The 15,314-nt window shown below is 37.5% G+C and overlaps 1 protein-coding gene across 2 annotated transcripts in view; it reads right to left on the bottom strand.

Annotated features, from left to right (window-relative positions):
- Positions 1 to 14,953, bottom strand: part of LOC126253293 (general transcription factor IIH subunit 3) — a 43,860-nt gene extending 28,907 nt beyond the window's left edge. The window contains exons 1-3 of one of the 2 annotated variants that reach the window (XM_049954523.1): positions 14,852 to 14,870; positions 14,678 to 14,764; positions 14,397 to 14,574 (exon numbers count right to left, since the gene is read on the bottom strand). In XM_049954523.1, coding sequence (XP_049810480.1) covers positions 14,397 to 14,574; positions 14,678 to 14,687 — 188 coding nt within the window. In that variant the 5' untranslated portion in view covers positions 14,688 to 14,764; positions 14,852 to 14,870. Of the gene's footprint in view, positions 1 to 14,396; positions 14,575 to 14,677 lie in introns of both variants that reach the window. The other variant, XM_049954522.1, reaches the window with a different exon arrangement.
- Positions 14,954 to 15,314: the final 361 nt, after the last annotated feature.

Genomic DNA, 15,314 nt, shown 5'->3' with positions numbered 1-15,314 from the left:
CAACGCATGCCTAATTCATCAGTCAACATTCATTGACATGTCCCCTAACCAATACCCACTACATCCACAAGGTCTTGGATGGTGCGACATCGATCCGCACGAACCAACTGATGAAGTTTAACAACAATGTCTGGCGTTGTGTGGCTAATGGGCCTTCCAGTGTGAGAATCATCTTCGACGTCTGTACAGCCGGCCCTGAACCGAGCATGCCACTCAAAAACATGCGTACGGCTCATGCTCTAGAATGAAATTTTCACTCTACAGCGGAGTGCGCGCTGATATGAAACTTCCTGGCAGGTTAAAACTGTGTGCCGCACCGAGACTCGAACTCAGGACCTTTGCCTTTCGCGGGCAGTTTTAATCTGCCAGGAAGTTTCATATCAGCACACACTCCGCTGTAGAGTGAAAATTTCATTCTAGAAACATCCCCCAGGCTGTGGCTAAGCCATTTCTCCGCAATATCCTTTCTTCCAGGAATGCTAGTTCTGCAAGGTTTGCAGGAGAGCTTCTGTGAAGTTTGGAAGGTAGGAGAAGAGGTACTGGCGGAATTAAGGCTGCGAGGACAGGCCGTGAGTCGTGATTGGGTAGCTTAGTCGGTACAGCGCTTGCCCACGAAAGGCAAAGGTCCCAAGTTTGAGTCTCGGTCCGGCACACAGTTTTAATCTGCCAGGAAGTTTCGGCTCATGCTCTGTCCCCAAAACACTTGTTGAATCATTGCAAGGGTCTCCGTAGCACTTTTCCCGAGATTCCCACAGAATTTGATACACATGCGCTGTTCTGTTCACGGATCCATCGTAAAATCGCCACACACCAAACACAGAGTATTACGGAAATCACTGTGGACACGCAACAAGTCCTCCCAGCTGAATGCCACTCTGCACACTGACTCATCAGATATGCAGTTCTCGCCACCTAGCTGTGCAAAGTTCTACTACCCCTACTTTCCAGATGGCAGCACCAGTCCCGAAAATTTTGGATTCCACCTCGAATGAAGAGGAAAAGAACGAACCTGCAAAATTACATGTCAATATCCTTGACATTGGTTTGCTGTAGACTTCTTGAGCAGGAAACACAAAAGCTTCTGTCCACAAATCAAAGAAAGCATCACTCATGCAAAAGTGAGTTTGTCCTTTTCTCACATGATATCCTGTGAACCATCTATGATGGGCAACAGTCAGATTCCTTATTCTTAGATTTCCGGAAAGCATTTGACACAGCATCCCAATGCTGGGTGCTAATGATAATCAGAATATACGGAATAAGTTATCAGACATGCAAATGTATAGGGGACTTCTTAAGTAATAAAACCCAGTATGCTGTCCTGGATGGCAAGTGTTCATAAAAGGTAGGGGTATTGTCAGGTGAACTCCAGGGGAGTGTGATAGGACTGCTCTTATTCTCTATATACATAAATGATCTGTTGGACAATGAGAGCAGCAATCTGCAATTCTTTGCTGATGATGCTGTTGTGTATGAGAAAGTGTCATCAGTGAGTTGATGTGATGAATGACAGCTTGCTCTCAATGTGAGAAATTGTACGTTAATGCGTATGAGTAAGAAAAACATTACTGTAATGTTCAAATAGAGTACAAGTGGTGTGCTGGCAAAGCAATAAGAAATGGAATGAGCATGTGAGAGCAGCTGTAGGGTAGGTTAATGGTCAGCTTCAGTTAATTGGGAAGATTTTATGAAAATGTAGCTCATATATAAAGGAGACAGAATACAGAACCATTGGGTGATCTATTCTTGAATACTGAATTACCTTCGAAAGAACGGTCTCTTGACACACACAGTCACTACAGATTTAGAAAACATCATTTTTGTGAAACACAACTAGCTCTTTACACACACGAAATGTTGAGTGCTATTGACAAGGGATTTCAAACTGACCCCATATTTCTAGATTTCCAAAAGGCTTTTGACATTGTACCACACAAGCAGCTTGTAGTGAAATTACATGCTTATGGAATATAGCATCAGTTATGCGACTGGATTCATGATTTTCAGTCAGAGAGGTTACAGTTTGTAGTAATTGATGGAAAGTCATCGAGTAAGACAGGTAGTGTTATAGGCCCTCTGCTGCTCCTTATCTAGTTAAAACGATTTAGGAAATAATCTGGGTAGCCACCTTAGGTTGTTTGCAGATCATACTGTCATTTATTGTCCAGTAAACTCATCAGAAGATCAAAACAAATTAAGAAATGATTTAGAAAAGATATCTGAATGGTGCAAAAATTGGAAATTGACCATAAATAATGAAAAATGTGAGTTCATACACATCCATTAAACTTCGGTTACACAATAAATCAGTCTAATTTAAAGACCGTAAATTCAACAAAATACAGATTAATTACAATTACGAACAATATAAATTGGAAAGAACACACAGGAAATGTTGTGGGGAAGATAAACCAAAGACTGCATTTTATTGGCGAAACATTTAGAAAATGTAACAGCTCTACTAAAGATACAGCCTACACTATGCTTGTCTGTTCTCTTTTGGAGCACCGCAGGAATTCTTACCAGATATGATTAACAGAGTACATAGAGAAAGTTCAAAGAAGAGCAGCATGTTTTGTATTATCACGAAACAGGGGAGAGAATGTCATGGACATGATAAAGGATTTGGGATGTACACCATTAAAACAAAGGTGTTTTTCATTGCAGTGGAATTTTCTCATGAAATTTCAATCATCAACTCTCTCCACTGCAAGCGAAGATAGTTTATTGACGTCAACCTATATAGGGAGAAACGATCATCATAAAAAAATAAGGAAAATCAGAGCTTGCATGGGAAGATATAGGTGTTTGTTTTTTCCACGCACTGTTCAAGAGTGGAATAACAGAAAATTGTTGTAAAGGTGGTTCGATGAACCCTCTGCCAAGCACTTAAGTGTGATTTGCAGAGTATCCATGTAGATGTACTGCTCGAGTGTTTGGAATGCCCACCAGATCAGAGTAAAAAAGACATTGAAGTAATTCAGAGGCAGGTTGCTAGATTTATTATCGGTATGATCATTCAACAAGCAAGTATTACGGAAATGTTTTCACGGAGGGAACACGATGTTCTTTGCATAGCACTACTGAGAAAGGCTAAAGAACTGGCATTTGTGACTGATTGCAAAATTATTCTACTGCCACCACTGTAAATCCTGTGGAAATACCATAACAGCCAATAGAAATTGGGGCTCAGTGGGAGGCACATAGATACACTTTTTTCCTCTCACATGGAATATGAAAGGGAATGACTAGCAGCTGTACAAGGTGCCCTCTGTCATGTATAATATAGTGGCTTGTGGAGTATTTATGTGGGTGTAGATGGGTTTTGAGAGTAGTTCAGGAGAGGAGGAGTGGAATGTAATAAAGAAGGAAAACAATTAAGGGTGGGTGGGACAAGGAAGGTACAGAAAAAGTAAAGACAAAGAAGTCATAGACTACTCATGATGTTCCATCTTAAGCATGAAAGGAAAAAAAATAAGAATATTAGGGATTAATTAATTAGTTCTATGTTCCATAGCTCATTTGTACAATACAATTAATTATAAAGGTGTGGAACAATCCATTTTAAATTTGTATGTAAATATGATTACATGCTGATCATTTACTGGTTTTACGTTTTTATGTTTATTTAAAAAATACAATATGAGTTAGTAATTCCTACCAATCACCATTTACATGTTGAATAAATATAAATTCTTTGACAAGACAGAAAGAGTTCTGGAGGAGAATTTTTTTCAATTTGTTTCAAACTGAACTTCACTCTCAGTCAGACACTTTTTTTTCATTGGGTAAGTGATAAAAAATTTTGGTGGCAGCCCTGTGTAACTGTTTTTGTACTAAAGACAACTTTAATGTGGAATAATGAACGTCCTTTTTTCCTCTGGTGTTGTGATGCTCACATCATTTGTGAGCATCGCATATTATTCTTACACTAAGTTTCTGAACAAAGAAAAATTCTTCTTAAAGATGAATTACCCAAAACATTGTTCCATAAGACATCATTGAATGAAAATACATAAGATATGTTAACTTGCTGATTTGTCTTTCCCCTAGATCTCCAATGATTCAAAGTGAAAATGTGGCTGATATGAGTTGTTTTCAGCCACTTCTGCAGTTTGAATCACTGAAAATTATCTTTTTTCCCCAGTTTAAATTCTCATTAATACGGATACCTAAAATTTTTGCAGGTTATTTCATCATCGCCAGCTACATTTATCACTGGTGTAGTGTCTCATGATGTGCAGGAATGAACAAGCTGTGTCTTTTTGAAATTTAGAGTGAGACCATTTGCAGAAAACCACTCAACAATAATTTAAAGAACATTATTTACCATTTCTTCCGTTGCCCTATGTATGTTGGGATTGATTACAATATTAGTGTCATCTGCAAAAAGAACTGATTATTCTTGTTGTACATCAGAGAGAACATCATTAATGTACATGGGAAATTACAGCTTTCTTTGCTTAGTTACAGGAACTGCAAACAAGCTAAACTGGAGAGGATCAGGGAACCTTATAAAAATATTTATAAATATACGATTGTAAGAAGAGTTGACACAGCATACAAGAAAATTAAATGAAAGTTTGAAGAAGTGAAATGTAAGGTGCAAATGTAAAATCTCTATAAACACTGGAGAAAAGGCATACGGATGACAGGAATAAATTGAAGGCCTGTACAATAGACCAGAACTGTCCCAAAGTACGCCAAAAGAGGAGGAGGAAGCTGATCTAAAAAAAAATAGCTGATCCAGTACTGGAGTCAAAATTTGATAGAGCACGAGGTAGCAAGAGCAGATGATATACCTTACGGATTACTGAAACCTGTGGGTGGGTAGGAACTAGAAGGTTATTTGTGTTTGTGTCAATTGTCTATGAAATGTGTGATTTACTTGCAATCAGATTTCCAGGAAACCACTGTTATCGCTTTACCAAAGAAGACATTCATGGATAAATGTGGGAATTATTGAATGAATTGTGTAACAACTCAACCTTATAAACTGCTGATCAGAATATACAAAAGAATGGACAGAAAACTTTAAGATGAAATAGAGGAAGATCAGTCAAGTTGCAAGAAGGGAAAGATAGCAGAGAAGCATTTCTGACACTATACTTGGTAATGAAAGGCACACCTTGACAGCATTTGTGGGTCTGGAGAACATCTTTGACAATGTAATGTGGAATAAGATATTCGCAATCATTAGAAGATTGTTGTTAAAGTAGAAACAGATGAAAACTCAACATAACCTAGAACAAACGAATGTCAGCAATACAAGTGAAAGGTCAGAAAAGGAAGGTTTACGTCAGGAAGAGTGAAAAGCAGAGTTCCAGTTTATCATGACTGTTGTTTAACTTCTACACTGAGGAAGCAATAAAGAGGCAAAAGAAAATTTTATGAGAGGAATAAAAGTTGAAAGGAAGCAAAAATCAATGTTACGATTTCGAACACAACAAAACTGGAAATGACACAGTGGCAAAAGAGATCATATTTCAGAAATAAGATTACACAGTAAGGCTAAAGCAATAAAGACAGAAGAAGTAGGTTGTTTTAGGCAACGAAAGCTTTCTTCAATAAGAGAGCCCTCTTCTGGTATCACATATTCTGATGGAAATGAGAGATAAAGTTCCCAAAATTTTAATGAAATCCTTTTGGATTACTAGGCCACGAGATTATGAAACACTTAAAGAACCACAAAACTGACATTTTGACTGACACTGCAGCAGTCCACTTCAGGGTGTCCAAACTGCTCGGTTTTGAGGCTGGTCTTCTCTACATGTACCACAATATTTCAGTTATTACATGACAAATGACATCACAGTCTGGTATATACTGACCAATTTTAAGTAAGATGCGTGTGGAGGAGTCACAGTACAGAAAGCTACTGCCAGTGTTACTCAAGCATGCTACTGGCAGGCAAGTGCAAATCAGCAGCCTGTACACAGCGGCAGCATTTTCCTGCACTGAGACACTAATGCAATATGCCAGGTCTCTGTGACCACTTGTTTATACTGTTGAGTTCATGTCTTGACTAGCTGCTGTGTGTCAGCACATGTGGTGCTTTTTTCTGGGAAAGCTGGCAGCCAGGCCATCAGCAACTTCTAACCCTCCTCCCTATCCATGTTGTCCAGGTGATAATTATTTTAATAGCCTCTATTACTTTTCACTGCAGCATTTATGGCTGCCATGCAAGAACACTAGCTTCTTGGAAACTGAAAGCTCCATCACAGCTCATAAAATTTCTGTTTACTAGTGTGCCTATAGCTGAAACCATTTATCATCATATAGGAGTGAACATCACCAGACATTTGCGGCTAGCTGTGGTTGTGCCAGTCATCAACATGTTTTAGTTGGCAAGTCACATGACAAAATAAGACAGTAATTGTAGGGGAGACAATATAGAACTCAGTGAAGGTTGACATGTCATTCGGGAATGAGATGTCCCACATTCCTGCTCTCCATTGGCCATCGAAAGATGGCCACGAGTTACGGCAGGAAGTAAGTAGGAAGTACTCTACTTTCAGGTGGTGTTTTATGGCCTGTGTGGATCAGAGCTGCAGAAATTGTATGCTGTCCGCGAGGCAGGCTGCAAACTGGCACTTCTACCTGATGGGTGGTCATCTGCTCTGTGGAGCCATGGGTGAAGAGCAGGGAAGAATGTGATCTCCACAATGTCAAAGAAATGCACATCTGAGAACAAATTATGTTGAAATATATTTGTACCAATTGTTATTATCTTGGACTCTGATAAAAATACATTCTCTTGTCTCATTCCAATTCATGCAGATGTAGCTGACATGTCAGCAACTACAATCATACCTCATATGCAATAAATCAAGTTCAAAGTATCCTGATGTATTATTACAGTGGATATGTCAACCAACAGAAATCTTTCAGCACCTTTAAATGCAAAACGAGAAAAAGTCCACCAACAACAGCTGCTCCACGATTAAAGGGGCACTGATTAGCAGGATCTTTTCAACACAAGAAATACGGTGAGTGATAAACATGTTGCAGGCACTCTGAAAAATTAAAATATGAAAATTCTACAGACTGACTAATGAACTGTTTTACCTATCAACATCTATCATCAAAACAGAAAAAGTAGCAAGAAACATTTCATCAGCAATTTAGGTCACCCTGAAGAGGACCACAGCAAAGGTGATCAAAACATGAGCTTTGTAGCTTCTTTTAGTGAGAGCTCAGTGTTGTATCAAAGTGAAACATAGACCATCTAAAATCATGAGAAGAAGAAAATGGAGACATTTGCAATGTGGTGTTGTTAAAGAATATTAAAAATTATGTGGTCAAGAAGTATGAAATGAAGATGGTCTATAGTGCTACAAAGAGTAGGAGAGAATGGAAGTCTACTGAAAACACGTACCTGAAGCAGTGATAGATTACTGGAATGTCTGCTACCATCCAATAATAGTTAACTCAGTGCTGGAAGAAACATCAGAAGCAAAAAAATAGGAGAGACATAACATGACTACAATATTCAAAACATATTACAGAGGATCTTGAGTGTAATAGTGACTCAGAGATGAAATAATTAGCACAAGATAGGGAAAGGAGGAGGATAACAGCAATACAGTCAAAGACTTCTCATTATAAACACCCCTTTTATGAGGCTCTTACTACAGTGATAGGATGTTCATTCAGATTCTGGGTCTCATTGTTTGGTTTTATATGAATTTATACAAATGTAAATTTCTTTTTATGTTCCTAAAAATAAAATGTCACCGACTATTTCAAAATGAAAGTGTGATGTGCAATCCCTTAAGAAATCTTGATGTAAAAGATTTACTCTCACAAATCAGTATGGCCGAATGCATAACTGTTTTACCACCTAAGGTCATAGACCTTCGACATTAGTTCTCGTTATAATTACACACTGACATGTAGAGCAATTTATTTTATATATGTCCACATGTACTGCTAAAGTACTATGAGTACTTTATTGTTAAACAAAACTGGGCAATAACTGCAAACATTAAAATCACAAAGAATAATAGTTACTGTCATACTCGCTTTAGGTTGTGGAAGCAAATGCAAATGGCACTCATAAATTCTGTTGGTGGAAATTCTTTATACCAAATGGCGACAATTTGTTACACCAGACAATGGTCAATATGTAATTACAGACGAGCAGATGGATAGATGACAAAGATGTGATGACTTCTGGAACTACAAGCTTACAGCTAAACAGTAATAGCTGTGGTCACGGGAATCATAGAATAGAAATGCAAACATTGTCCTTTTACAGAAAACGTCTACAGTTATGAGAAATACCGTTATCAAGATCTACACAGGAAAATTTGATAATTTTGTTCCTTTCTGATGCCTACTGATCTTCTGATGAAAATTTTATCATAGAAAAAAATACTGGAATAGCCTATATCTAGGGCTGCCACATTACTCAGAAATTATCCAAAGTTACAGTGGATTCTTTGATTTGAGAATCAATCTGTACTGGTGTGCTCAAAAACTGTCAATAAACTCAGGAGCTCTTACAAAGTGAAACAATCTATAAGTACATCACATACGGTAAGGGTAAAAGGGCTATGGTATTCAAACAACCCATTCCTAGAAAGAAATTTGGATCCTTTCATGGTACGATATCTTACATTTATTGAAAAACACAAATAATTGCAGCAGCACAGAAGAAAAGAATAACGGAGGTGTTTGGACTTATCAGTGCACAACCTATAACCTTGTACTTAAAAAATATGCAGCACAAGCCCTTAAAAAAATAAAGACTGAATTTTAATAGAGACAGAAAAACATATTGAAATTTCTAAACCCCAGTATGATAATGAAATTTCACTCTGCAGCAGTGTGTGCACTGATTCCTGGCAGATTAAAACTCTGTGTTAGACCAGGACTCTAAGCCTTTCTCATGCAAGTGCTGTACCAACTGAGCTATCCAACTATGACTCATGAAGCCCCTTCTCAACTTTACTTCTGCCAGTACCTCATCTTATGTCTACCAGACTTCACAGAAGTTCTCCTCCAGGAGTGCTACAATAGCTTGTTTCAATTACTTCCAGTCCCTCATAGCTTATCAAATAGTTTTATTACAGAAAAAAGCTATTCAAATATTGTCACATAGATATGCTATGACTCACTGCAAACCCCTATTTAAAAAGTTGTGTTTGCCTACTGTCCTCTCCTTTTACATATACAAGTGCACGTTGACGAGAAGAGCTAGACATGCTGACCTGTGAACTGACTCCAACTACCACAATTATAATACCTGCAACTGTGGGTCCCTCCATGTAAAACTGCTCTCACACAAAAGACATGAGAGCCACATTGCTGTCATTTTTTACAGTACAATGCCATCATACATAAAGAGTTTGGGGATGGAAATGGCTTTTAGGGGAGGATTATAATAATATCTTGTTGAGAAGTGTTTGTACAATGTAAGTTCATATGTTAGCTTAAAGGATTACTAGTCCCTCATTTATTGCCGAGTTATTTTCATTCTGTTAAGTAATGTACTATTTACACTGTATGTGTCTCTACAAAAGAATGTTGCTGTTTCCTCTGTTCCAGATGCTGTGCAATACATCTCCTCTCAGAAGGGATCTGGTGCTACCCTAGTTGTGATGAATACAGGTATTTGCATCTTATAGTTTTCAGCAGTGTTACATCATTTGCTAATTTTTTATTTTATTTTTTATTTACATCAGAATGTCCCGATTTCGTTATATCATTGATTTACTTACTGTGCATGTTGTACCTTTCAGCAATGCTAGAGATTAGATTAAATTAGATTAGATTAATACTAGTTCCATGGATCATGAATACGATATTTCGTAATGATGTGGAACGAGTCGAATTTTCCAATACATGACATAATTAGGTTAATTTAACAACATACTTAAGTTAATATAACAACTTTATTTTATTGTGTTTTTTTGTTTTTCTTTATTTTTTATTTTTATTTTTTTTAATATTTTTTTTTTTTTCTTAATTTATATCTAAAAATTCCTCTATGGAGTAGAAGGAGTTGTCATTCAGAAATTCTTTTAATTTCTTCTTAAATACTTGTTGGTTATCTGTCAGACTTTTGACACTATTTGGTAAGTGACCAAAGACTTTAGTGCCAGTATAATTCACCCCTTTCTGTGCCAAAGTTAGATTTAATCTTGAATAGTGAAGATCATCCTTTCTCCTAGTATTGTAGTTATGCACACTGCTATTACTTTTGAATTGGGTTTGGTTGTTAATAACAAATTTCATAAGAGAGTATATATACTGAGAAGCTACTGTGAATATCCCTAGATCCTTAAATAAATGTCTGCAGCATGATCTTGGGTGGACTCCAGCTATTATTCTGATTACACGCTTTTGTGCAATAAATACTTTATTCCTCAGTGATGAATTACCCCAAAATATGATGCCATATGAAAGCAATGAGTGAAAATAGGCGTAGTAAGCTAATTTACTAAGATGTTTATCACCAAAATTTGCAATGACCCTTATTGCATAAGTAGCTGAACTCAAACGTTTCAGCAGATCATCAATGTGTTTCTTCCAATTTAATCTCTCATCAATGGACACACCTAAAAATTTGCAATATTCTACCTTAGCTATATGCTTCTGATTAAGGTCTATATTTATTAATGGTGTCATACCATTCACTGTACGGAACTGTATGTACTGTGTCTTATCAAAATTCAGTGAGAGTCCGTTTACAAGGAACCACTTAGTAATTTTCTGAAAGACAGTATTGACAATTTCATCAGTTAATTCTTGTTTGTCAGGTGTGATTACTATACTTGTATCATCAGCAAAGAGAACTAACTTTGCCTCTTCATGAATATAGAATGGCAAGTCATTAATATATAATAAGAACAACAAAGGACCCAAGACTGACCCTTGTGGAACCCCATTCTTGATAGTTCCCCAGTTTGAGGAATGTGCTGATCTTTGCATGTTACGAGAACTACTTATTTCTACTTTCTGCACTCTTCCAGTTAGGTACGAATTAAACCATTTGTGCACTGTCCCACTCATGCCACAATACTTGAGCTTGTCTAGCAGAATTTCATGATTTACACAATCAAAAGCCTTTGAGAGATCACAAAAAATCCCAATGGGTGGTGTTCGGTTATTCAGATCATTCAAAATTTGACTGGTGAAAGCATGTATGGCATTTTCTGTTGAAAAACCTTTCTGGAAACCAAACTGACATTTTGTTAGTACTTCATTTTTACAGATATGTGAAGCTACTCTTGAATACATTACTTTCTCAAAAATTTTGGATAAAGCTGTTAGAAGGGAGATTGGACGGTAATTGTTGACATCAGATCTATCCCCCTTTTTATGCAAAGGTATAACAATAGCATATTTCAGTCTATCAGGGAAAATGCCCTGTTCCAGAGAGCTATTACACAGGTGGCTGAGAATCTTACTTATCTGTTGAGAACAAGCTTTTAGTATTTTGCTGGAAATGCCATCAATTCCATGTGAGTTTTTGCTTTTAAGCAAGTTTATTATTTTCCTAATTTCAGAGGGAGAAGTGGGTGAGATTTCAATTGTATCAAATTGCATAGGTATGGCCTCTTCCATTAACAGCCTAGCATTTTCTAATGAACACCTGGATCCTACTATATCCACAACATTTAGAAAATGATTATTAAAAATATTTTCAACTTCTGACTTTTTGTTCGTAAAGTTTTCATTCAATTTGATGGTAATACTGTCTTCCTCTGCTCTTGGTTGACCTGTTTCTCTTTTAATAATAATCCAAATTGTTTTAATTTTATTATCAGAGTTGCTGATTTCAGACATGATACACATACTCCTGGATTTTTTAATAACTTTTCTTAATATAACACAGTAGTTTTTATAATTTTTGATAGTTTCTGGGTCACTACTCTTTCTTGCTGTCAGATACATTTCCCTTTTCCGGTTACAAGATATTTTTATACCCTTAGTAAGCCATGGTTTGTTACAAGGTTTCTTACGAGTATATTTAACTATTTTCTTGGGGAAGCAGTTTTCAAATGCATTTACAAAAACGTCATGAAATAAATTATATTTTAAATTGGCATCAGGTTCACGGTACACCTCATCCCAGTCTAACTGCTGTAGGCTTTCCCTGAAATTTGCAATTGTTAAATCGTTGACTGAACGTACTACTTTGGAGGACTGTTTAGTATTGCTGAATGGAGCTATGTCATATATTGTAACTAGCTGTGCACCATGATCAGAAAGACCATTCTCAACAGGCTGAGCATTTATCTGGTTAAACTTATCTTGGTCTATAAAGAAGTTATCTATCAGTGAGCTGCTATCCTTTACCACCCGAGTAGGAAAATCAATAACGGGTGTCAAATTGAAAGAACCGAGTAATACTTCAAGGTCATTTTTCCTATTACCCTCTTTCAGAGAATCTACATTGAAGTCCCCACAAATAATAATTTGCTTCCCCCTGTCTGACAGATAGCACAACAAGGAGTCCAAATTTTTCAGAAATAGATGAAAATTTCCTGATGGGGACCTATATACAGTTACAATTATAAATGTGCCTTTATTTAATTTAAGCTCACAGGCACATGCTTCTATATGTTTCTCTACACAAAACTTTTTTGTTTCTATACTTTTTGCACAATGATAACTTTTGACATATATGGCAACTCCTCCTTTCTCCATATTTTCTCTCATTACATGTGCAGAGAGCTTATATCCACTTACATTTACCTTATCCATATCAGTAACAATGTGATACTCAGACAGGCATAGTATATCTATTTCATTCTCAGCTTCTAAATCTTCTAAACAAACCAGAAGCTCATCTACTTTATTCTTTAAACTCCCAATATTTTGATGAAATATACTTACATTATTTTTAATTATACTTTTATGAGAACCTTTCCTTTTTCTAACATTTGCAGTACTCTCCTGTCTGAGTTTCTCATTGTGCTTAGGCCTAGTTCCTATACCAGTGGTCACACGGTGTTCAGAGAGGCAGATTATGTCAACTGGGTTGGGTGACTTTAATTCATCAATGCAATTACCTAGGACTGAGATACAACTTGGTGGAGATAAAATTTCTGGTGATTGGTGAAAATTTATAATTGATAGCTGTGATTGGTGATCCAATGTGCTAGAATTGTGCTGTTTAATTTCTTTCCTAAACTGAAGATTTGTTTCAATCCTGACCTCTCGTAGAACTTGACATCTTTCTGTCTTACCTATCCTAAAAAAGGTGCTGCTCCAACACCTGTAACCACTGGTATTTTACCATTCATGGCAGTGCCTCCCCCCCCTTAAATTTCCTGCTATTACCCCAGCCAGTTTCCCCTTCCCTTTCCTGTTGAGATGTAGGCCGTGCCTGGTATAGTCCCACCTACTGAGATAATCAACAGGAACCACACCAATATGAGCCCCCGCACCCGACCCAAGCAGCCGTTCCAACTCCAAATTAACTCTCCCAACAGAAGAGTTCAAATGAGGCCGGTCATGGCGTCTCAGGACAGATACAAATTCAACATTGGTGTGTCTCGATGCCGACGCAATCTTTACCAGGTCACACACTATACTGTACCCAGGATCTCTGTCGATGCTGTTCCCTGGCCCTCCCACAATAACCATGGTGTCTTCCCTGGTAAATCCTTTACAGAGTGAACCTAAATCCTCTGTCACCTGATCCAGACTAGCACTTGGTTTGAAAAAATTTGTGACCTGGTAAATGCTTTCATGTGTTTACACTTTTCTGTGATGTTTTCGTCTTCATACTTTCATATTCTTGTTATAAAACTGATTCACTTACTATGCATGTTGCAGTCAAGACTGTGCATTAGTGATTCCCCTTCGAATCATGTATTGAGTGAGAGGGCTATGCCAGGTTTAATACACTCGACTCGCATTCAAGCCCGACTTGATTTGGCCACGATTTCGCTAAGGTGAATGATTCCTCTGATTAGGCCCTGGCAGACTTCCCACCCTATCCTCTCCACATTCTATGTTAATTTTTTGTTTTATATATACATATACTATTTCTACAATGTATGTGACATGTCCGATGCTGTTAAACTAAACGGCCTATGGACGAACAAATGAAAACGTAAAATAAATAATAAATAAAGTAGCAGAAAGTTGCCAACACTCAAAAGAAAACGAATGATCTGAAGGGTCACAACAGTGAAAAACAAAATTTTTTCAGAGCCGATCTACTATAACATATTCCGTGCAATCAGGACAGACTAGCACCTTCAAACTAAAGTAACATAGGCATTCTATTACTCACAGAAATAATTAGCTTCTATTTGCAATTATTTTTATAAAAAAAAAACAAAGGTGGAAAATACAGTGCGCCCAAATCGAGTCGATAAAATATTTCTGACAACATATCACACTGTCTGCAACTTGAAATAAATTATACTCACGTGCTTCTCGCGTGGCACGCCAATACAGCCAGTTTGTTGGTCGATTTGAGCATCAAATGTGAATTTGCAAAGGCGATTACTGATTCCATACACTGCGTCAAAACATGAACATCTTCTCTAATAATCCGCTGACTTGGATTAGTATCCAGGATAACTACTAGGAGACTCACTTCAATTTCTGAAATGAACGGTGAAGTCAACACATAGTTGGCTAAGGATTATTTTATATAGGCGCCACAAGATCTATTCTCCAAAAAAGACAATTAGAAAAGTATCAGTACCGTCACTCATGGTGTCGACGTTTCTTGCGCACTACCTCTTATTTTATTCTTTTACGAATACATGACCAACCATGCTCGCAACTGGCACTGCAATTTAGTAAAAACTTACAGAAACCATGTAGAATAAACAAGCACAACTTCTTTCCATTTTTCACCTTCCTTCAGAACGCTCACCACACCATAACAATATTACTATTGCCCATATATCTGTCACATGTATCTACCGAACATAACAAAATCCGGTGTTTATTTACAGTTTTGGACAGCACGCGGCTTTCAAATACATTCAAAGATAAGAAGCACGAAGATATTACATAGCTCAACCGGTGTCCAAAGGTGATATACGGATAACTAGGTTCTCCGAGGGACTACTGTCGTGGGATAGTTTTGAACCATGGGCTGGAAACCATTGTGGTGTTAAGAGTTTGTTAACCTATTCGTCCCCCATGAACCATGGACCTTGTCGTTGGTGGGGAGTCTTGTGTGCCTCAGCGATACAGATAGCAGTACCGTAGGTGCAACCACAACGGAGGGGTATCTGTTGGGAGACCAGACAAACGTGTGGTTCCTGAAGCGGGGCAGCAGCCTTTTCGGTAGTTGCAAGGGCAGCAGTCTGGATGATTGACAGATCTGGCCT

Source organism: Schistocerca nitens, chromosome 4 (genome assembly GCF_023898315.1).
Source record: "Schistocerca nitens isolate TAMUIC-IGC-003100 chromosome 4, iqSchNite1.1, whole genome shotgun sequence".
Taxonomy (NCBI): domain Eukaryota; kingdom Metazoa; phylum Arthropoda; class Insecta; order Orthoptera; family Acrididae; genus Schistocerca; species Schistocerca nitens.
The sequence above is the reverse complement of the archived record's forward strand: the minus strand, read 5'-3'. Positions and strand labels throughout refer to the sequence as shown.